We start from the raw sequence: 25,086 nt of genomic DNA, 5'->3' as shown, positions 1-25,086 counted from the left end.
AAGTTTAGAACAACTTCTGATATAATCTATTTTAGATTTGAAAAAAAAATCGTAACATATTTTTACTCAAATTATTCAAAAACGGAATAGTTACCATGTTTTTTTTTTTTTAATTATTCTCGAAAAAGAGAAAGTTCTCGTGAACAAGCCATTCGCAGTTAATGTCGAAATATCGAACTCCGCAAAACGAAAATAAAAAACATGGTAACTATCCCGTTTTTGAATAATTTTAGCAATAAAATAAATATGTTAATATAAAATCTTTTAACCGACACTAAAATATTATTTTTCTTACGTAAAACTGTAATTATAATAATTTTATTATCATATAGGCATAATAGGACTTACAGTTCGTAGGCCCTTGTCAATTGCTTAAAAGGCCCATACAAAATACTGAAATGCAAATCTAAAACACATGGAGACTAGCAAGCCAGCTAACACCTACGTGCTATCTGTAGCGTTCGGTAAACTATAAAAATAATCTAATTTCAAAAATACTCTCATATCTCATCACATTAATTTGCACACGTTGTGTTTTATTTAATATTGACTTGAATAAAACTTTAACTATCAATAATTCACGTCAACTGTAAAACGCCATGTCCTTTATTTTCTATCTACCAAAGAAAACCATCGTGGAACATTACTTAGACGCCGATCTTATTCGATACTTTTTTAAATTACTTCAAGAAGTTTAACTAATTTGTTTAAGTTTGTGCGGAAACTTTTTCATTAATATAATAAGATAAAAATATAAAAAATAAGATAGTTAAGTTAAAAAAAATAATGGTTTGTTTGTGTGCGATTCATACACGGCAGAAGTGAAACTTCTAAAAAATCAAGCCTAAGGAAGGAAGGCTGTTGCATCGACGATGATAACGGCCAATAACGCGTTACTTGGGCGTTTAAAGCAGTGACGCATTCTATCTCATTCTCTCCCGTACAATTATGTGTTTGTGTCTCTATCGTAACACATTTTCGTTTCATCGAGTTTCAAATTACAATGATTCTAAAGAAGTTTCACTTCAAAAATAATCTTTGTAATACTTCACGATGGTTTTAGCCAGTCTTCGTAGTACCGCTACCAGTGCGCCGGGTGACAATACATATTACGGTAAGTATACTTCATAAATGTATGTTATTTAGAGGATATAATTAAATTGAGCCACGAATATGTACTTGTGACTGGAAAATACTAATAACAACAGTTAAAGCTTATTAAGTACGTAATATATAAAAACGTCATACTGGTTACAATTCGATCACAGCTCAATAGGGAGATCGTTAATCAAGCGCTGCTAGTGCTTGATACAACGGTAACATAACTGACTTTTAATTTAATTTGCAAATAGAGTCAAATAAATCCTAGTGTAAAGCACCCGACGACACCCGGCGCTTATATCGCAGTCTCCTTCCGGTCCGCGGCGAGCAGATCGAGCTCGTGGTAGGCGGGCGGCGGCTCGTCGCAACCTTCCAGCTCGAAGTCCAGGTCGCTCTCTGGAACGTCATTTGTTTTAATGAGACCAGAGAATGAAAATCAACATTGTTCAACAAATCAAGTTTATCTGCGATGGACTCCTAATCTACATAACCGATTTTAATAAAATTTGCACATCGCGTGCAGTTTAACCCAACTTGAAAGATAGGCTAGATTTTATTTTGTTATACGAGTATGTAATTATTATATTTATGAAAAAAAGGCGGTACGAAGTTCGCCATGTCAGCTAGTCTAGTATTTAACGTGGGTGAAACTGCGGGGCACACCTAGTGTAGGTATAATAAAATCCAATAAACAGTTTTGCAGTTGCCAGGAATTAAATTTAAAGTTTTTTATTAAAAAGAAATTAATATATGCAGATCAGGATTAGTTTAATGACTAGCTGTGCCCGCGACTTCGCCCGCGTAGAATTCAACAAAAAAGTTATTGTTCAGTTTGCAGAGTTATAAAATAAAATAAAATTCTAGCCATGTCATAAACAATTGCGTAAAATACGCCGTTAAAGCTTTGTCCATAGATATTGAAAGCATTAGAATAAAAACATTCAACGAATTTAGCTCATCATCTACATAAACCGACAAACTAAAAGAACGTTTCTTGTTTGCGAGTGTCGAGTACAAAAACCTTCTTCAGCACGTCCCAACAAGATGGCTATCTCTTTTTCCCGCTTTTGACCGTTCGCTTAATTGCTGGCCTGCTGTAAAGCACTACTTTTTGTTTAAAGGGGAAAATGACCCTCGGAAATGTATATGGGAATTTGTGTCGAAGAGTATAAACGCATTTCGATAACAATGAAGAGATCAATGAATGTAAACACGAAGAGGTTTCAGAAGCTTATCTATACTTCATACTTATATAGGTATGTATGTATGTATGTATTTATATGTGTATGTAAGTTTGTATCTGTTTATGTATGTATATATTTGTATGGTAGGGTGCGTTGTTGAACAGTGAACCACCTCTTTTTCTAAGTCACAAACACAAAACTAAAAATCAAAAATAAAATAAACAAAGCTAAAATTTTGGTCTTGGTGACATCGTTTAGGTAATTTCATAAGGTTTCTCAGTTTTAAGTTACCGAAAGCCAGAGAAACAAACTAAAACCCTTATAGAAGGTTTAAAAAAAAAATGAAATTTGGCTCACTGTGTACTATGGGTAGTTTACAATGAACCACCTACATTTCAACAGTGAACCATAATTTCATTACCAGTAAAATGCTTATTTGTGAGAAGAAATCACGCGATTTTTGATAATAAACTTTTATTAAAAAAATACAAATAATAAATTGTTACTTTTATTAAAAAAAAAATACTTAAAATTATCATATAAACCTTTTTAGATTATTAACAAACAGCCTTTTCGATGGCATTACGAACAGCCTTCATTTATAGGACCACGGAATACAAAAAAATAACACAAAATAAATATCAATAATTAAACTTGAACTAAAAATTAAAATATTAATGATATAATGATATGATGATAAAATTATATATTAATGATATACTTAAATATAATTAACGTTTTCTCTTTGGATATTTAAAAATCAGCCTTTTCGATAAGTACCAATTATGATAAACAATCTCTATTCATTTACCTACTCGTACCTACCACTTAAGGAACCGCGAAAAAAAAAAACATCCAAATGCGTCAAATTAAATATTCACGCCATATTTAGTAAAGATAAGTTCACGTTGAAGGAATATTCAATCAGACGTTTTGTACCAGACACACGAGGAGGAGGGAGAATCATTTTTATGTCACTCAGTGTCACGTTTGCCATATCAGGTTCTAATGGAAATATAAACGTTTTATTAAGACGATCTTTTAATTTCAAGTACGAAACGCCATATTCATCATCACCACAATCTTCGCAATATCATGAACAACCCGATTTTTAGATTGCAGCAATACGATGACATATTCGTCAGTCATTGGCCTACGCTGTAAAACAGGAAAATCTTCATCTATAATTTGCTCATCTTCCTCATTCGATTCTAGGTCTGTTTCACTTTCAAGAATTATATCTTCTGCTTCACTCGTTTCACTGTCTACGTCTAGTACAACTCTTCTTTTCTTGTTTCTCTTATTTGGTATTTTTCTAATTTTACTTGTCGATGGAAGCATTTCATTTCCACAATCTTGTAGAACTTTTCTTTTATGCAGACCTTTTCTATTTATGGCAGCAGTACGTTCCTCGGCTATCCTTTCCTTTTCTGGTGTGTCCGTTGCTATCATGCTTTTGCCTAGTTTTCTACCTTTCTGTTTGTCGGTACGTAAGCCGGCCTTTAGCGGTGGACGGAACATTACTGGAGTGATGGTATGCTCAGATTTTGGGGGATGATTTTCACTATTACATGCTTCATCTGGTTTCTTTGATGGTGTCACGTTTTGGTAATAACTATGTTCTTGTGATAGTATAGATGGACTTTCTCGATCAGGGGTTGCAACAGGACCATAACTTGAACGATGTGTCTCTAGAGGAGTCGAATCCTGTTGATTCTTGTTGCTATTCGTATCGAGAATTGCAGAAGCTTCAGCATCAGGCAATGTTTGTGACACCACAGGAACAGGGTGGTCTGTCACGCTACTTGGCATGAAGTCTTCATCAGAGAATATATCCTTTTATTAAAGGGGAAAATTCCACATTTTGCGAAAGCTGCCGATATGTTTAGTGGTGTCATAGATCTGGGATAAGCATGACCAATGAATCTTGCTATCTCGTAGATTGTAACTGGTTTCCCTGGGTTCTGTAGCATCCATGACTCAAGTGCAGAATAATAATAGGTCTTTAATGGGCCCATCAAACCCACATCTAAGGGTTCCAGTTTGTGAGTAGTGTGAGGATGAAACGTAGGAATCACAACACCAGATTGTTTCGCCAAATCTAAAGCCTCAATGGACAAATGTGACTCATGATTATCCATTATTAGCAGACATGGATTTTCTGGTGTCGTGCTTGAACCCTTTATGAAATGTTTCATCACCTCCACGAATAAGTCACTAGTCATCCAACCTGATGGATTCGCGAGCCCTAAACTACCTGGAGGTGCACCGTGCATCATCAAGTTTTTAAAGTTTTTCCGAGGAAATATTATAGCCGGGGGCAGGGCGTGGCCTGTGGCACTAACCATACAGCATGTAGTGACAAGAGTGCCCTTTTCTCCACTTGTGACTTTACCTACTTTAGCTCCTGCTGGAACCACAACTTTCTGAGGTTTCTGGACGGTGGTTGTGCCGGTTTCGTCAAGGTTGAATATACGAGTTCCATCCGCGAATCTAGGCTCTCGTTTCAGTAACTTTTCCAAATTATTAAAAAAATATTGAAACAGTTTGACGATTAAATGAGGTAGCTCGTGCGAGACTAACAGCTTCTGGTTTCTTCACTGAAATATCAGGATGTCGTTTTTTAAAGCTACGAAACCATTCCAAACCTGCCAACTGATCTCGTTTCCACGAGCTTGACATTTTTATGCCATTACGCACTGCCATTTCATAAGACACCTTCCTACATTCTTTAACGGTTAAACCGTAAAACATTAGAGCACAATCCTTATAGTACTTTACTAATATTTTTTAATGTTCTTCAGTGAACACTTTATTAATATCATACCTAGGTACAAGTGATATATTAGCACCATGTTCACTTTTGTTTTTCACGTAACGGCGCAATGTGGGGTACGGAATTTTACAAGTTTTTGCCGCCATTTTAATGGAGTCCCCATTTTGTACCATTTGTAAAGCTGACATCATGTCCTCTTTTGTGTGCTTTCCTATTTTCCGTTCCTTATTTTTTGGTCTTGGCATCCTAGAATAAACAAATATATGATTGATTTTCAACATGGCACTATTAAGGAACAGTGAACCCGGCTCGTAAGGTACACAGTGAACCGGTGCATTGAGAACCATGCAGATGTGGTTCACTGTTCAATGCACACACTATTCAACAAATAAAAAAATAAAAAAATAGCTTATACACTGAATTGTCACAACGCTATATGCTCATAAAACGACTAAAACTACAACCATTTTGACACTTTACAGCTTTTGTTCTAATCATTAATAACAAAATGTATAAAAATCAAGATACTTACGTAAAAATACTACGTTTTTTTGGCGAGAAACAAACAAGCCTCTGTTACACGTCACGCTCAAGCCACGGTCGCTGGCTAACTACGGGAGAGTGGAAGAGCGCTCAAGAAACATGTATTAACAAGCTCAGTCACAGTGGCAACGTCGTTTTGCCAATATGACTGTGGTTCAGTGTATCTGGTTGGTTCACTGTTCAACAACGCACCATATATATATGAATTATTGCTCGTGTATATAATATAACGATTGCCACTAACGTTACCTTATTATTCCTCCTTTTTCTTCTTCTTAATGTCAATTTTACTAATACTCAATTTTGCACACCTACAAACGTCTGATCTTGTACGTCCTAAGGTTGGCTGGTAGGGAATGATTTTAGCATTAAGCCCGCCTTCTTTACAATTCTTTAATCTATAGTATTAATAAATAAATAAATAATATCATGTCAGAGTTTCAAGAAGCAATCTCAAGCTTTAGAAAGTGATGCATGTACCATCTTAGAAATTCATGGTGTAATGAATGACAAAACCGTTGAGCCACCTTAAAAACAGGTTGGATGACAAATAATATGAAAGTAGAAATAGAATCTTATTAAAGAACATTTCCGATCATGAGACAAAAAAAATCTGTGTCGAGGCTGAACAATTTTATAGCGAGCAATTCAGTATTTAGTAGAATGTTATGATTTCGCCGACAACTCATTATAATAAGAAGCTTGCTGTATTATCCCTAAGAAGCGAAAATTTATTTACTTGGGAAGAGCCCTCCCTGTTTTCTTACGTGCTAAATATTTCAAATGTATTAATTACATACTACTGTTATTAAAGGTTAAAAAAAACTATAACCTGGGTATCTTTAATTCGCGAGTGAACAGGTTACTTCTAGGTAAGCATACTCCATCTTAGACAGCATTTTCACTTGTCATCATGTGAAACAGTGGTCAAACGTAAGCCTATTATTATAAATGATATCATATGTTTAATGCAAATAAATTATTATTATTATTATTGAATGTCACTCCACCCGCCCAATACAATTATTATTATTATTATTTATTATTATTATTATTATTATTATATTTAAAAAAAATTAAATAGATCAAGATACTTTATATAGTGGTTACTGCTGCCTTAGAGAAGCATTTAACCACCTTCCGAATGACAGTAACATGTCAAATGACAAAATCTGTTCGTACTTTTGTAAAAAATCTAAAGAGCAAAACGACTTCAAGAACTTGAAAAAAATTATACCATTTGTACTGTCAATTCCAGTAAGCAATGCTTGTTGTGAAAGAGTATTCAGTCTGTTAAATAACTTATACACCAAAGACAGAAATCGCATGGCAATCGACCTAATAAAAGTTTGACGAAACTTACTCAAATTTTATAAGTTATCTGAGCACTTCGCAAGGCTCGAAATTAGTCGATGCAGTAAAATGTAATGCGAAGTACCTGTGGCAGTAATTTATCAAAAAAGAGTTCAAATTACTAATAATTATAATACTTATTAGAATAAGTGATTGTGATAATTAATGATCTCAGAATCTGCCAGTGTTATTTTTTTTTAATCATTTGACATTTTTATCTCATTTTGCAACTATTTCATCGACTCGTCTCTAAAAAAAACCAAAAAACTTTATCTAATATATAAAATTCTCGTGTCGCGGTATTTGTAGTTAAACTCCTCCGAAACGGCTTGACCGATTCTCATGAAATTTTGTGTGCATATTGGGTAGGTCTGAGAATCGAATAAAATCTATTTTTCATCCCCCTAAATGTTAAGAGTAGTCCACCCCTAAATTTTTTATTTATTTATAGATATATTATTTATTTTTTATTTTATTCTGATTTCGCATTAAAAAATACATACAACCCTAAATTTGCACCCTTCTACTACCAACCCCTATTTTTAAATAGCGTTTAGCGGCAAGACAACGTTTGCCGAGTCAGCTAGTTGTTATATAATATTGTTACGAACACACAAAGAAACTAGCGCTGTCTAGCGGCAACCATTGAAACCACACAAAGACAGCGATAGCATAAAACTCTCTACTCAATACTAGATGGCGTTAGAGGAACTACTGTGGAACTATATAGAAGTTTCGTCTCGAAAACCGGGTACATGTGCGAACTTTCCAGAATGGTCTGGGCCTCGTGTCGGCCGATATAAATAGCCTCAGGTAGGCGAGCGAGTTCAGTTCAGTTTGAGCGATCTTCGAGGCGACTTCAAGAGTGAAAACTAGTGATCAAGAGTGGTACCAGCGAAACCTACGACATGGGCTACGACTTAGGAAATCGATAGTGCTTAGTGTTTGAACCTAGTGCTTTGTGTTGGACCTAGTGCTAGTGAATAAAGTCTTGAAAAGAATCAGCAGCTTTTTCTCTCCAAATCCTTCGAACCCTAATACGTAACAACTGGTGTCGGAAGTGAGATTTAGAGATGCCATTGACTCCGAGAAAAGACTTCAAGGACTTCAAGGGCGTCAGGACAAGGGCACAACGAGCTGTGGAGGCCACACCTACTGGGGATCAAGCTCCGCCCACCGTGTACCAAGCCCCGCCCACTGACCCAGCTAATCATGTCCCACCCACTGACCCCGCCCCCAGGCCCCGCCCACTCGGTCTCAGGCCCCGCCCACTCAGGATCAGGCCCGCCCACTCGGGCTCAGGTCCCGCCCGCTCAGGCCCCGCCTACTCAGGCTCAGGCCCCGCCTACTCAGACTCTGGCCCCGCCTACTTTGTCTCAAGCCCCGCCCACTGGATCCGCTCACCTTACCACGCCCACCAGCGATAACGTAGCTTCTACAGACCCTCAAAAGGCTCTTCAATTAGGAAGTTTAATTAAACTAACGGAGCTGCAAAAGGCTGAAATTCGTAGTGCTTTGCAGGAATCACAAGAGCAAACAAGTTTCAAATTGCAAGAATTACAAGATCAAACAAGTTTCAAATTGCAAGAATCAAAAGAGCGGCAAAGGGCTGAAATTCGTAGTGCTTTGCAAAAGTAACGCTGTGGTCAAGGTTGTGAATCTGGATGATCGCGAGATCTGCTTGAACAAAGGTGACGTCATTGGAAAGTGCGAAGAAGTTGTCTGGATGAAAAAGTGTAGTTCGATGACAAGCGCAGACTTGGCAAAGAGCAACAACTACGGTTTAGTGACTGAGCTACTCGATGACTGCAAGAATAATCTTACTTATTCGCAGAGCATGAAAGCCAAGAAGTTTTTACAGCGCTACGCGAATATCTTCTCCAGTCACGAAGGGGACCTTGGAAGAACGTCAGTAGTCCAGCACAGGATAGATACCGGAAGCGAGAGACCAATTCGTCAACGAGCAAGACAGATACCAATTGCAAAGGAAAAAGAAGTTGAAGGCCTTTTGGAGGACATGAGAAGGAATAAGATTATTGAACCGTCTGCAAGTCCATGGTGCTCACCTGTTGTGTTAGTGAAAAAGAAAGATGGTAGCACGAGATTTTGTGTGGACTATAGGCGTCTCAATGATGTCTCTAAGAAGGACAGTTACCCGTTACCTCGAATCGACGACACTTTGGATACCTTGAGTGGCATGAAATGGTCTCAACCCTAGATCTAAAATCTGGATACTGGCAGGTGGAAATTCATCCAAAAGACAAGGAGAAGACAGCTTTCTCGACCTGTAAAGGTTTATGGCAATTTAAAGTCATGCCCTTCGGATTGTGCAACGCACCTGCCACATTCGAGTGACTCATGGAGTATGTACTGGCAGGCTTAGTTGGAGAGGCTTGCTTAGTCTACTTAGATGACGTCATCATTGTCGGCCGTGATTTCGAGGACCATTTGCAAAACTTGGAGCGAGTTTTCGCTAAAATAGAGGGGGCCAAATTAAAGTTGAACCCAAAAAAATGTCGTTTATTCAGGAATAAGGTCAGTTATCTCGGCCATGTTATCTTCAGTGATGGAATCCAGACAGACCCGGAGAAACTGGAAGCAGTCCAAAAATGGCCTACCCCTAAAGACAAAACCGAAGTGCGGGAATTCCTCGGACTGTGCTCATACTACAGGCGTTTTGTTAAGGGATTCTCAGAGATAGCCAAGCCATTACATCGGCTGACAGAAGATAAACGACAATTTAGTTGGGATGGGACTTGTGAAGATTCTTTTCAGAAACTGAAAAAACATCTGTGTGAAACACCAATCCTGGGATATCCACAAACCGAAGGTCGGTTTATAGTCGACACGGATGAAAGCAACACGGCCATTGGAGGGGTGTTATCTCAAAAACAGAGTGAAAGAGAAGTAGTTATTGCATATTTCAGCAAATCTTTATCCAAGCCAGAGAGAAACTACTGTGTGACAAGAAGAGAACTCTTGGCTGTTGTAAAGACGCTACAACATTTCAACAAATATCTCATCGGCAGACAGTTTTTACTGCGAACTGATCACGCAGCCTTGAAGTGGCTACTGCAATTCAAGAACCCAGAAGGTCAAGTAGCTCGATGGATTGAGCAGCTTCAGGAGTACGACTTCAAGGCGGAACACCGCAGCGGAAAAATGCATGGGAATGCCGACGCACTCTCACGAAGGCAGTGTTTGGAAGACTGCAAACATTGTGTTAAGCAAGAATCTAATGAAGTAACATTAAAGCTAACAAGAACAAGTCCCTTGGGTATCTGGGAGAATGATGCTATGAGGGAAGCTCAAGAAAGAGATGACGACCTTCGGCACATCATCACATGGAAGAAACGGGGTTACGTAAAACCAATCTGGAGTGAGGTTGCACCCACTGGCGCTGTCACTAAGGCGTACTGGGCTCAATGGGACAGTCTGATACTTCAAAATGGAATACTCTACCGGAAATGGGAGAGGACTAACGGCAGAGAGTTCCACCTTCAGATAATTGTCCCAAGAACGAGAGTACCAGATATTCTCCGTGAAATACATGATGGCGTATCAGGAGGTCATCTAGGTGTCAAGAGGACGTTAACAAAAGTGCGAGAACGCTTTTACTGGTTGCATTGTCGAGATGATGTACAGGATTGGTGCTGCAAATGTACTACTTGCGCTGCTGTAAAAGGACCACAGACTAGAAGCCGTGGGAACCTGCGGTTGTATAACGTCGGTGCACCGTGGGAACGAATTGCAGTTGACGTAGCGGGGCCATTTCCTGTAACGGAATCGGGAAACAAGTATTTTATGGTCGTCATGGACTACTTCACCAAATGGCCCGAAGTGTTCGCCATACCAAACCAAGAAGCTACAACAGTCGCTTCTAAGTTAGTCGAAGAAATGATATGTCGCTTTGGTGTGCCTCTAGAAATCCATTCTGATCAGGGCAGGAACTTCGAATCGCAAGTATTCCAGGAAGTGTGCAGAATTTTGGGCATGCATAAGACAAGGACCACCGCGTACCATCCACGATCTGATGGAATGGTTGAGAGATTTAACCAGACCCTTGAGAGGCATTTGGCGAAATTGGTAGACGACAAACAAAAGGATTGGGACAAGTATATACCACTCTTCCTTCTGTCGTACCGAACCGCCGAGCATGAGAGCATAAAAGCTACCCCGGCGTATGTCAATTACGGTAGAGAGTTACGAATACCAGTAGACCTATTGACTGGAGGGTCACCGGAGGGACCAAATACCGTACAAGACTATGTCAGCGATTTGAGGGAAAAAATGCGCTATATACACGCCTTGGTTCGGGAAAATGGGTTACATTCAAGCGAGAACATGAAAACCAGATACGACCGGAAATCGAACACGAGCGGCTTCAAGGAAGGGTCACTGGTATGGCTGCATAACCCAACCCGCCGAAAAGGGAAATCTCCAAAGTTGCAGACCAAGTGGGACGGTCCATACAAAGTGGTTACCCGATTGAATGATGTGACTTACAGGATACAAAAGCAACCAAGAGGGACATTCAAAGTGGTACACATAGACCGTCTGGCGCGTTACCATGGCAGTAACAACGATGCTCGGGACGAGCATCTCTAAGAGGGGAGTAGTGTTACGAACACACAAAGAAACTAGCGCTGTCTAGCGGCAACCATTGAAACCACACAAAGACAGCGATAGCATGAAACTCTCTACTCAATACTAGATGGCGTTAGAGGAACTACTGTGGAACTATATAGAAGTTTAGTCTCGAAAACCGGGTACATGTGCGAACTTTCCAGAATGGTCTGGGACTCGTGTCGGCCGATATAAATAGCCTCAGGTAGGCGAGCGAGTTCAGTTCAGTTTGAGCGATCTTCGAGGCGACTTCAAGAGTGAAAACTAGTGATCAAGAGTGGTACCAGCGAAACCTACGACATGGGCTACGACTTAGGACATCGATAGTGCTTAGTGTTTGAACCTAGTGCTTTGTGTTGGACCTAGTGCTAGTGAATAAAGTCTTGAAAAGAGTCAGCAGGTTTTTCTCTCCAAATCCTTCGAATCCTAATACGTAACAATATTTACCCTCGTCTGAGTTGTGGGCAAAACGGGACTTTTTTTTTCAAGTTTTAAAAGGTTTTATATTAAGTGCCCTTTTATATTTTTTGTTTCGTTATACAAAGTAAACTTTCTTTCATTTTTTTCTTCTCCTAAGACGTATTTTACTTTTGTAACAATATATAAATTGAAGCAATGGTTGATATAACAGTAGTCTTCCATAAAACGCCAGTATACGCGGCCGTACCGGAGAGCGCGCCGGACTGCGGGCGCGGCGCGGGCGCGAGCACGTCCCCGGCGCTGGCGTGGCGCGCGCGCGGCCAGCCCGGCGCCGGCGCGCGCCACACGCCCGCCGCGCCGCTCTCCTCCAGGTACGCCGCGTCCCACTCGTAGCCCACCGCTTCTGCCGGTGGACACTCGTATTCAAAAACACCGTATTGCTCTAGCTATACTACGTTGACGCCGCGTTGGCGCAACGGTTACAGCCATGGATTGTACCCTTTGCGCTGACGGTTGAGGGTTCGATCCCCGCTCATGACAAATATTTGTATTGGCCATACAGGTGTTTGCCGTGGTTAAGTTTTTGGGTAGTCCTTGTGGGTCTCCCCACCGTGCCTCGGAGAGCACGTTAAGCCGTCGGTCCCGGTTGTTATCATGTACACCTGATAGCGATCGTTACTCATAGTAGGGAATATATCCGCCAACCCGCATTGTAGCAGCGTGGTGGATAAAGTTTTGATCCTTCTCCTATATGAGGAAAGAGGCCTATGCCCAGTAGTGGGATATTACAGGCTGAAGCGAATACTATAGTAGGTAACCTAGATCAAAATGTTTAAAGTTATCATTTACAATTGACCGCTCTGGTGAAAACTGAATTCTACGTATAATTCAAGACGAAATAGTGCTTATCGTCATCAAGTTCTTATGTAGTTCCTATGGCGCACGAAATTTAAATAAGTAAAATAAAAGAGTTAAATATACATTACATTGAATATTAGCTAACCTACAGATGGCGGTGGAGCTGGAATAGTGTGAGTGTTGTGGAGACTGGAGCGAGATTCCACGCTGTGGTGTATAGCACCTGACCGATCCAGATCTATCTCTAAGTCATTGTTATCAAACCCAGCCACTTGGAACTCAGCCAGAGGAATCAACGGCTGTCTCTGTCGATCCTTGGTTCTTATAGATTCGTTTAGACATTGCTTGGCTTCCTTTACTTTGTAGGTATTCTTAATCGTGTCTACAGCTTTTATCTCACTTAAATTCTCGTTGGGGCTGGTTCTAGCACTCGTGTCACCGATGTAAAAATTCGTCACACTTTCGGAAGCGTCAGTGTCCTTAACATCATCGTTCAGTGATTCCTTATTGACTTCTTTTTTGCGAGAAGATTTGATGTTGGTGTAGTGTTTCTTGCAAGTTCTGACGACAACTTTGTCCATGTCAGTGGTGTCCTCTGGAGTGTTCTCTTTCTCTGACTTGTCGGAGACGTCGCTCACATTAGAGAATTCGCTGTCAGGTTTGAGAGGTATGTAGAGTTCCTTAGTGGAGCGCTCCCAATCTCGCCTATGTATGACCTCGTCGATGACGCTGGGCGCGGAGTGGTAGCGAGCCTCTTGGTCCGACGGCTCCAGCTGCGACTTACGCCTGCTCCTTATCTCCTCGTGACTTCGATGAGCGGACAGCGGTTGTTTTGTGTGACCTGAGTTTAAAATTTGACGTGAATGTTTCTTTTATTATATAATACCCATCAATACTTTCCAGAATAACTAATATATACCTATATATACAGGGTGAGTCTTCATAAAGTGCACATATCAAAATCAGGGAAACTACACCCTATTTCATCGATGCAAAAAATATCAAAAAAAATATATATATTTGATTTTTAATGAATATTTTAAAAAATTTAATTGCAGCTGCTAGCCCTATTTAAATAAATCGGTGTAACTTTTAAACTAAATGTCTTATTACGATGGAGTAAATTTTATAATGCTTGCTAATAATAGGCTATACTCATAAAGTAAAAATATCCTAAATGCGATAAATTTAGAATAAAGAAGAATTTTATGAAAATCTGTTATTTTATCGTCATTTTCACATTAATTTTAAAAATTTCTTAAAACATCGTCCTAATTACCCTACGTTTTTAAATTCTCAGTTATTATACATGGTATCAGCTTTCTAAAAGTAAAAATTGCACAATCATTACTCAGATACAACAATAGAGACAACAAGATAGGCAAGTATTATAAAATTTACTCCATCGTGATAAGACATTTAGTTTAAAAGTTACACCGATTTATTTAAATAGGGCTAGCAGCTGCAATTAAATTTTTTAAAATATTCATTAAAAATCAAATATAATTTTTTTTTTTTTTTTGATATTTTTTTCATCGATGAAATAGGGTGTAGTTTCCCTGATTTTGATATGTGCACTTTATGAAGATTCAAACTGTATATTTCTTCTGTACGTGTGTTTGTCACTGAATTCCTCCTAAACGGCTAGATAGATTTGGTTGAAATTTCGTGTATATATTTCAATGCGTTCATGGATGGTTTGGAAACACAATTGGACCCGGTATATGGCGCTACTATCGGTATGTTAGCCACCAAATTTGGTAGCTACTAATGCTATTTCGGGCAGGATAACATCTGCCGGGTCCGCTAGTTAGTTACAAGAACGAAGTTTTCACCCAAACGGTTCCTAATTTTTAACTCTTAATCTAAACTTGTAAATCTGTTTATTCTCTTATAATGACGTTAACTTAAACTTGAAGTACTTATTTCTTTTGCGTTAATATTTGAGTTACCAGAGGTGCTCGGTGTGTGCAAAGATACGGCGCTACTTGCAAAACGCCTTCCGAAAAGTTCGCCGGATCGGTGTCGCGAACTTGACTCTGAAATACGAGCATATAAAAATCAATATGTATTTATATGTTTCTTATTTAAAAGAGACGATATTGCAATATATGAACTGTTTTGAATATTTGTAGTCGACATTATATACTCTTCATATAGTCATTGGTTTTATTATTTTGTACTAACTGACCCCGCATACGTTGTTTTGCCATATATGCTATTAACCCCCTTTATCTACCTCCCTTAAAATTTAGGGAAATGAAAAATAGATGTTGGCCGATTTGCAGACCTACACGATATACACACAAAATTTCATAAAAATCGGTCCAGCCGTTTCTAAGGAGTATTGTAACCAATATTGTGACACGATAATTTTGTATATAAGATTGGTCCCTCCTAGAATCGTCCTAAAATACAAATATACACATGGACGTAAGTTCGATTTCGTTTGCCGCTTAAAAATGACGTCATCTGTGTTTATTGCAGCCATGCAGCACAGCACATTTTGAAAATAGGAAGCTTATGACATTAGGCTCTATGCTTAGTGTCATAACCTGAACTCGTATATACTCATCTACAGCATTATAGCTTTCTTTCAACATTTTTACATTCGACCCTTATAGGATTGTTACGAATAATGTATTGAAGTTATTTGAAGTTTATTTTGTTTAACAAGGTAAGCGAAATTTTAGAGTATTACTAGCTGACCCCGCTATAACATATCCCCCCCCCCCTATAACATATGTTGTTATTGTGACAAGAAAATTTTATATATAAATGTACTTTTTTACTTTTCTATTGTATTTAATCTTGCCGGTACAAAACATTACTTACTGTAAGTTAGTGGCTCAAATTGCTTTGAACGATTTTTTTTTTTAATTAAATACATTCTTATTATTTTTACGAAAGAAAATAAATATGAACCGACTGTAAATTATTATTATGAAAGTATATAGTATATTAACAATGGAACAATTTAAATAATTCATAATATATAATAATAAAATTTACCGTTAGACATAACAGGCTTTTGAGGATACATTTCAGAGCTAGAATCTGGAAAAATAGCAAATATTTCCGATATAAATAAATACATTACATACATACAAATCGTGCAATATATACAACTTAAAATATTATTAACTATAATGAAATAAAATGAAATGAAAACATTTATTTCGCCATAAGGTGATATACACACACTTAAGGAAAGTCAAAAATAATATAATTTACAAAAACAAAAACTCAACAATAATAAAAGAAAGTTAAGGTAGCAATATATCAAGCAATAATAATAAAAATATACATCTTAACATTAGGTACATTACAAACTTAGGTAATGAACCCAGTGTTATAGGCAACCTTAACTTAGTCAAAATAGTCAAAATATTAAGTAAGATATATAAGAGAGATTGGAAAGTCATATAAAGTCAACTAGTTTGACCTGGCCTAAACTGGTCTATCCTATCGGGCTTAGGACAAATTAGTTTGGACTAGCCTAAACTGGTTTATCCCATCGGGCTAAGGACAAACTAGTTTTGCCTAGGCTATACTAGTTAATCCTAACACGTATAGGAAGAACTAGTTTAGCCTAGGCAAAACTAGATTGTCCTGAATTCGGGTTTGGCCGGTAACATATATAACATATGGGGAATCACAGAAATTTGATATGAAATAGGAAGCAATAATAAAAAGACTTACAAAACACTGCGCGTTACCGCTATTAGCTGTCCCAATAGCGAATAATATATTTTAAAATATATATGTATACTAGCTGACCCCGCAAACGTTGTTTTGCCATCGCGCTTCAGCCTGTAATATCCCACTACTGGGCATAGGCCTCTTTTCCCATGTAGGAGAAGGATCATAGCTTAATCCACCACGCTGCTCCAATGCGGGTTGGCGGATATATTCCCTACTATGAGTAACGATCGCTATCAGGTGTACATGATAACAACCGGGACCGATGGCTTAACGTGCTCTCCGAGGCACGGTGGGGAGACCCACAAGGACTGGACAAACACCCAGACCACGGCAAACTTGTATACAAATTTTTGTCACGTGCGGGAATCGAACCACAATCCATGGTTGTGACCGTTGCGCCAACGTGGCGTGTTTTGCCATATATGTTATTAACCCCCTTAATCCCCTCCCCCCTCAACCCCTTATAACTTAGGGGTATGAAAAATAGATACTGACCGATTCTCACACCTACCCGATATGCACATAAAATTTCATAAAAATCGGTCCAGCATAAATTACGTATGTGTTAATTGTAAAACACATAACTTTTACCTAATAAAGCCAGGGCCTAAATAAAGCTTAATAAATACCCTGTACTGCTAGACCATTCGGTTAGCGACGATATTACATCCTATTACACGGCTAGGATACAGGGTTAGCATTAGCAACTATGCATGTTGCATGTAGCAGACATGCGCATGTGGCGTGTTACCGGAGCGATCGTCGTCGGGCCAGCAGCACAGCCAGCACAGCAGCAGCAGCGGCGCGCACACCTCCGCCGCCAACACTCCGCCCGCGCCGCCCAGCGCGCCCAGCCCGCCCATGCCTCTGAAACAATCTCACTTTTAAGCCTATCTAAAATGCTTTGTTTTTGCGCAACTATTTTAAGATTTTTCTTTAGTTACTGCACTATAAATTTCGAACAAAACGCTTTGAAGAAATAAAAAAAGTGATACAACTTTTCACGGGAGGACTCCCGTGACCATGGTTGCTGTAAAGTATCCGAAACGTCGGGAATCAAAAGTTAATACTAAACCGCGATAAAATCCGAAAAAAATTGTTTCATTAAATGAGTAAAATTCGCGTAAACATTAGAAAACAATATAAAAAAAGTGCTTTAGACCACACGTTGAAGTAAAACTTCGTAAATACGTAACTCTTTCTATCTTCACTAACTTACACATATGTCCCTCTTAACCTCAGTCCGATCACACTTTTAGTAACACTCTCGTCACGAATTCACCAGCTTACTCCTCCAAGTCAAGCGAGCGTGAAGAAGTTTTCCTTCAAAAATCTCTGCAATATTTTCTCTTATATAATATTTTCAAGGTCTGTTTAAGTTACTCCTTTCTAAATTTTGTCCACATTGAGTGAAATTGAATATTATAAAATTGGATTATCAATTTTTTTTTGTCAATTATTTTATAACTCACGTAACAAACAGTGGTCCAAGAGGCAGAGACAAAAAGTCTCAGAATTTATTGTCTGGTTTTTTCTCAGGTCATTATAATTATAATTTAATTTTTTTTTTTATTTATTTATAGACTCACGAAAAGCTCTTTAGCGTAAAGAGAATTTTAAGCCAATGAGACGATCCGCTACAATAGGTAATGTTAAACATAAGTATTATATTTTTAAATGACAGATCGATCTAACAATAAATGTTTGCAATATTTAAATTATATTCTTCTCCTCTTACTCCCCTATATATCCATTATACTTGAATCAAATTGCAGTTGCCCATTTTCACATATTTCAAGAAATTAATTAATGTCTCGAGACTTGACCTTAACGAGATTCGTAATCTAGGGACATAATTTAGACATCAGATGAATCTAGAATCTTCTGAGATTGCTTGTAATTTTTCGTGTCTGCGTATAATTTTAATGAGAAACTAACAAGTTAACGATATCTAACGTTTGCGTCCACAAATTAAGTATTTTCTTAGATGAATAATAATTACTAAGACTTACATCATTTATTTGATGATCATGAAACAACCGGGTCAGAGATTATTCTTTCTGTTATAATTTTAAAACAAAACTACAATATATTGTTTTTTTCTTTTCCGAAGGATAAAACAGTAAATACTTACCCCGTTTATGTAAAAGACGAACTTCGATATATCACAAATAAATACGTTTATTCATATTTACGTTTATCGGTATATGTAAGGAATTCAACTGGAGTAATTAGTTGGAGTTGTATTATCAGTATCGACTGCACAGTGATGTGTACATGTCGGAGAGGGATGTGGCGCGCGAGTGCGCGGCGGCGGTTTGCGCTGGGAGCAGCGGCCCGGGGTACACCCGGTACTGCAGACGCTGTGACAGCTGTGACAATATAGTCACTGTAACAACACTACTGAAAAAAATTTATGAATTTATATTTTGATTTAAAACGTTTCTTTTGACTTGAGCCTTTATAAGTTTTTTTTTTTATAGAAATGAAATGAAAATATTAATTTCGTCATACGGTAATTATATACACTTTTCGAACGTAAACAGAGTCTACACATATTTTAAATAACTAAGAATAAAATGGTAGCATAATAAATTTTAAGTTATATTTCTTTTGGCGCGTAAGGGAAAAATGATTGGAGTAAATTTTTATATACACTGTCACAAAAATCCGACACCCTGAAGTTAGCTAGTCACCATATACACAGATGACTTTTGCAAGACAGTGATGCTAGTGTTGCATTCAGGGGAATTTGTGTCATATAAAAAAGGACTAGCTGACCTGGCGAACTTCGCACTGCCTTATTTTTTTCTTAAATATAATAATTACATAAATCAAAATAAAATATAGCCTATTTTTCAAGTTGGATCAAACTGCACGCGGTGTGCAAATTTTATTAAAATCGGTTAAGTAGTTTAGGAGTCCATCGCGGGCAAACAACGTGACGCCTAATTTATATATATGAAGATATAAAGAATAAAGAACTAGGACTCATTCAATTTTCATTAATCATAACTCATACAAATTATATGTTGAAGTTGTATTAGTATGAACAATATCTCCCGGTGTGCCGCCGGCGGGCGGAGGCGCCGGAGTGTCGCGCTCTCATCGATCCCCATCCCTACATCCCTCTCTGTCTCCCGCCCCACGAAGCCTTCCCAACATCCTGTATGTTCATCCCTGTCACTCATAATAATATCTCTTTATTGTCACACTGTATATAATTGAACGATATCATTCGCTGATAACTAATTTGATTTCATCAAATATTATAACATTTATTGCATGTTTTTATCTGATATAGGCCTGTGAGGGGTGAGATTGCTGCATTATAGCCTATTTGGTGATCCAGTGAGAAAATTTTGTAATCTATCAGATAGCTCTTGAGATAAGTATTTAAGCATAGGTACAGACACACCTATAAGATTTTTATTTAGAAGACCTCCAAAGTCTCATCCTCGAAAGTCTACAAATAAATAATTATTTAATATAAAATGGTTTTTTTTTACAGATAACTCGAAATAGTGAAGTAAAATAGAAGCAGTTGCAGTTTAAACACCATACTAGTTAACTAATTTTATATCTCAAAATTAACATAATTATATGTAGTGCTCATAGCAGAGGAAAACGTCATATAATTTTTTTTTTTGAAAATTATTTTTAAATTTTATTGGCAATAATTTTGTATGACTTGATTAGGAATGTTAGGTACATAGGATTTCTAAAATAATATAAAACTAGCTATACCTACTACCCGTGCGAATAATTCGCACTAAATAAGTGTAATTACCACTTTACAAAATTACAAAAAAAGTTGATTTATACGTGAGTTGATTTGAAATTGAACAAATAATTTACCCATCGTTATCGATTTGACGTTGTTTCAAAATTAAAGTCGTCATATATATAATTTTAATAATTAATTAATTTACAAAAACAAAAGCAATAATAAATTTTTTAGTTGTTGATTCCATAGAGCAAGCAATCTATAGGTACATATAATAAAATGGTAGGAAAGTCAAAACTGTACATTGAATATTTTTTTAAAAGAATACTTGGGGTGTGATCTACAATCGATACTGAAGCCAAAAATATAGTTTTTAGAATTTTTGTCTGTTTGTCTGTATGTATGTCCGGGATAAACTCAAAAAGTATTGCATGGATTTACTTCAAATTTGGCACGAATATTATTAATAAGTCGGGTCAACATATAGGTTACAAATTATCACGCTATCACCTACGGGGAACGAGCAGTGAACCTTTATTTCTTCTACGCATTCTGTAACAACGTGTAATCTAACGACGCATATTTGAATGTTGTTGTTATTATGTTAATAACCATGCTATAAGCTAGCTTCACACTAAAAATAAAGACATTCTGTAGTATATTTAGTATCAGCATTGCACCCGTGCGAAGCCGGGGTGGGTCGCTAGTTATCTATAAAATGATATATAATTTATGTGGAGTAATATTGTGAGGTCTTTTCTAAAAAGGGAGGCAAACATCTTGACCTTAATGTTTATGATACGATATCCCCCGAGGCTTTAAAAATACCAATTATTTCAATCGCCGTAACGAATAAATATGAACATTAATAGCGAATATTTTGACGCTTGCAAATAAATCAAATTTACACTTACCTAACCTACTTACCGTTGACCTACAAACTATTGGACACATACAAGCTTCGAATATGAGATTGAAAAGTGGGATAACATCTTTTATACAGGAATAAGATTATTTGTATGTAACATGATTCATATTTTATGGTAGGTACCATCAGGAAGAGCGACACCAGCGAGCTTAAGCAATCGTAGACTGATGAGTGACTTTTTAATGTTATTATTTTTAAGAGTATGAAATAATTTTTGAATATCATATCAAAAATTGACCGCTCCAGCGAGGGTTGAACCCGCGTCTCCGACTGACCGTGTCGGCGCTCTAGCCAATTAAGCTATGGAACGATGTACCCGCTAGATCGAAATTTTTGATTGAGGATTTTTATATTCGGTTTAAGCTAGTGTTGCCCAAATTCAGTCTTGGTCTTGCAGTCTTGGTCTTGTTCTTGCGTTTTTGCAAGACCAAGACCAAGAACAAGACCGCGTATTTTTAGCAAGACCAAGACCAAGACTGACCGTGCAAGACTTGAGCAAGAACAAGACATAGCCTGCAAGACTCTTGCGTCTTGCAGCTAGGACTTAGCGCTATTTCACTGAGTAGTTAGGTGTAACAGTTAGGTGTATAGGTAGGTACGCTTAGGAATTCTATGAGACGCAAAAAACTGTATCAAAGAATATGAAAAACTGGACCTATGCGCATTACGACTAATAACATAAACATAGCGAATAAAAAAATATCTATTAAAATCAAACTGAGTGCATGCATAGTTATGTTTTAACCATCGGCACTTTGATAATGCGGCATCAAAGGTTTTGTACTTACTTCTCAAAGAAATTTGCCGCTTTTCGGAAGTACATGGTTATGATACACGCGCCGGCGGCTTCTTTTGAAATCTAAAACAATCGTTGCCGCCACGCCGAAATCATAACATTTGACACTATTTGATTGCCGCCATAGGGCGTAGGTATACTCATGCAAAATAATTTCGAATTTTAAGAGTACCTACAGGTGTTCCAAAGAATAAATAAGTTTCAGAGTGCTTAGAATGAAAATGAATACATTATACTGATCACGCAAGTAGTATTATGATTAGGATAAAATGGTAAGGATAGGTAGTAGATGTCATATTAATTCATTCTAGTAAGTATATATTATAATATTGATTACTTATATGGTTTTAAACTAATTACTTAGGTACTATTATTGTACATTTAGTCATTATATTTCTTAAGTTTTTACACGAAAAAATAGCAAAAAGTGTTCAAATATCACCCGTTTAATAAATATTGTAGCCACTTTTAAATATACTTGAAACGTGTAAAAAAATTCTACAAAACTAATAAAATAATATAAAAAGCGTAGGTACTTACCTACTAATAAAATAAAAAGCCTGCGATAAGAGTTTTGTATTACTTACCAGCCCGAATATCTCTGAGAGAGATGATGAGAGTAAGTATTTACTAGCTGTGCCCGCGACTTCGTCCACGAGGAATAGTAACTTTGGAGGTATAGTGACGTTCAGGACTTATTTATTTATTTTAAAACTTCTGTCATCAAACATACAAACGAACTCTTCAGCTTTATAATATTAGTATAGATGTACGCCAAAACATTCACTTATATGTAAAGAATAGTGATTGGCACTAATTCTTTACATATATTTTATTCACGCGTCGCGTCTGTACAAGTAGGTAATATTTAGTGTGTGTTTGTACGCCGCACGCGGCATTATTTGATTTGCGGCGGCATCCTTTTCATAGAGCCGGCACGTGGCGAGGCGGCGCGGTAGAAAGCAAGGAAACGTACTATAAATAAAGGAATTATTTTAATTCCAGTCATTTCCAATTGAGCTGTGCTTCGAGTCTAACTTAATAATTGTTTTTACTAATTCTCGTTGTTTTCTAAAAACGTATCACGTGTACAATTTAATATGAGTGACGAAGATTCAAATTATTCTAGTCCGAGTAACGAGAGTTTGAGTCACAGATCTAAAAGACCCAAAAGCAAATTTGAGGAGTTTTTCGAAATAATTCATGCATCCCAAACTGCCTTCTGTAAATTGTGCCAACATAAAAAGATTGAAATAAAAATGAAAAACAGAAACACTTCAGGCTTAAGGAAACATCTAATATCTTTCCACAAAAAGGAATCAGAAATATTTCTTCCTGTTAAACCAAAATTAAGTGGAGATATCACAAGCTTTTTAGTAACCGCTGGAAGAAGTGGACAGGTAAGAATATTTTTTTAACTGTTAAAAGAATTTTAACTCTGCGTAGCTATTCATGCGATACTTTCAAAAACGCCATTAACTTACGTAAGTATTGATCTTTACTATGGCTATGTTAATTCAAGCTCACAATGTTCCAATTCTAATACGTTTTTCTAAGATTTAAAGTAAACTTTAATAAATAGTAATAGACTAATAGGTAATTGCAAGACTTGCAAGACTCTTGCTGCAAGACCAAGACCAAGACCAAGACTGGGAGCGCAAGACCAAGACCAAGACCAAGACCAGGTGTATTGGCGCAAGACCAAGAACAAGACTGGCTAAGTCTCGTCTTGTTCTTGCATTTGGGCAACACTAGTTTAAGCGAACCGTGGCGCCGTCTATAATGAGCTCTTTACAGAAACCCTTAACTATTCAAAGTTTCATATTACAATGAAAATCTTTGACAGGAGACGACACCATGCTATTATTAATATCTACGATTTTATTTTCGTGTTACCTACACATTAGGAATTCTAAACACATTTCAAACTAATATCAACGTTAAATTTATCATAATTTCAGAAAAATCCAACAAATTCAAATTGGGACTTTTTATACTGCTGTTTATTTTTCAAATAAAGTAAAAAAAATGTTGTTTATATAGCTAGCTTTCCGCCCGCGGTTTCGCCTGCGCGGATTACATGATTTGGGATTTTTCGTTTTCTCTCGTAATAACATAGCCTGTGTTTACTGATCGTTCAGTATCAGTTGTAACGCAGTCTTCTCCTGGTTAAAGGAGTCGGTCCTGTAATTGTTGAGTTTATCCAATACAAACGTATATTTGTAATTTATCTTAAGACGATTTTTTCCGATCTGATTGTTTTATGGGTCTCCCCATCGTGCCTCGGAGATCACGTCAAGCTGTCGATCCTGGTTGTTATTATATACACCTGACAGCCATAGTTACTCACAGAGAATTAGATATCAAGATATTACAGGCTGAATCGTAAGTACATAGTACATTAATATTTTCGTTTTCACCTTGAAATATGAACGTCAACGCCTGTGGAAATGTCTACAAGGGAACTATTGATGCAACCCTTTACTAACTGAAGCCTTATGCGAAGGGCCTAGTTCTTTTAACTTTAAATAGGTTTAAACATTTGTCACATTTTGAGGCATAAATTTTACTTGATAAAAAAAAAATATATACAAGAGCATAACGTAAAACAATAATTGTATATCGAAGGAGCTTGTTTTCACTTTCAGCTGAACACGATGTTATCAACACAGTTGTGCAAGGACCTCGCTCGGCGCGGGCCGCGGCGCGCATGCGCGACGCGCCGTCTCCCCGACTTACCGACCCAGCACTCACTCGCTTGTCCGCCCAACGCCGAACGTATCTTGAACAAAAGGAAACATTAACAAAACACAAAATTATCACTAATTTTTAACTTATTTGTTCATTGTGTATAAGTGATGTGTTAAATAATAAATAGTGCACGGTCGTGACGTCATCGGTAAGTTAGAAAACTGGTTAATTCGCGCAATCAACGTCCGTAATGATTTAATGAACGTTGTTATTCAATAAGCGACTGTTCTGAATATATTTATTGTTGCGTTTATGTTCTTTATTATGTGTCAAGATACGCTTGTAACGTTTTATTGTTACTTTGAACATACAGCTTGT

The 25,086-nt window shown here is 37.4% G+C and overlaps 1 protein-coding gene across 1 annotated transcript; it reads right to left on the bottom strand.

Annotated features, from left to right (window-relative positions):
- Positions 1-1,396: 1,396 nt before the first annotated feature.
- LOC123664642 lies at positions 1,397-19,757 on the bottom strand. The gene is made up of 8 exons (XM_045599160.1): positions 19,692-19,757; positions 18,844-18,938; positions 17,318-17,433; positions 15,874-15,918; positions 14,814-14,900; positions 13,007-13,702; positions 12,251-12,406; positions 1,397-1,497 (listed from the first exon to the last, which is right to left on the bottom strand). Exons 1-8 carry the CDS (start codon positions 19,755-19,757, stop codon positions 1,397-1,399), a joined length of 1,362 nt encoding a protein of 453 aa, XP_045455116.1.
- Between the last annotated feature and the right edge of the window lie 5,329 nt (positions 19,758-25,086).

The sequence above is a fragment of the Melitaea cinxia genome, chromosome 22, assembly GCF_905220565.1.
Source record: "Melitaea cinxia chromosome 22, ilMelCinx1.1, whole genome shotgun sequence".
NCBI lineage: Eukaryota > Metazoa > Arthropoda > Insecta > Lepidoptera > Nymphalidae > Melitaea > Melitaea cinxia.
Note: the sequence above shows the minus strand (reverse complement) of the source record. Positions and strands in the feature narration are given on the sequence as shown.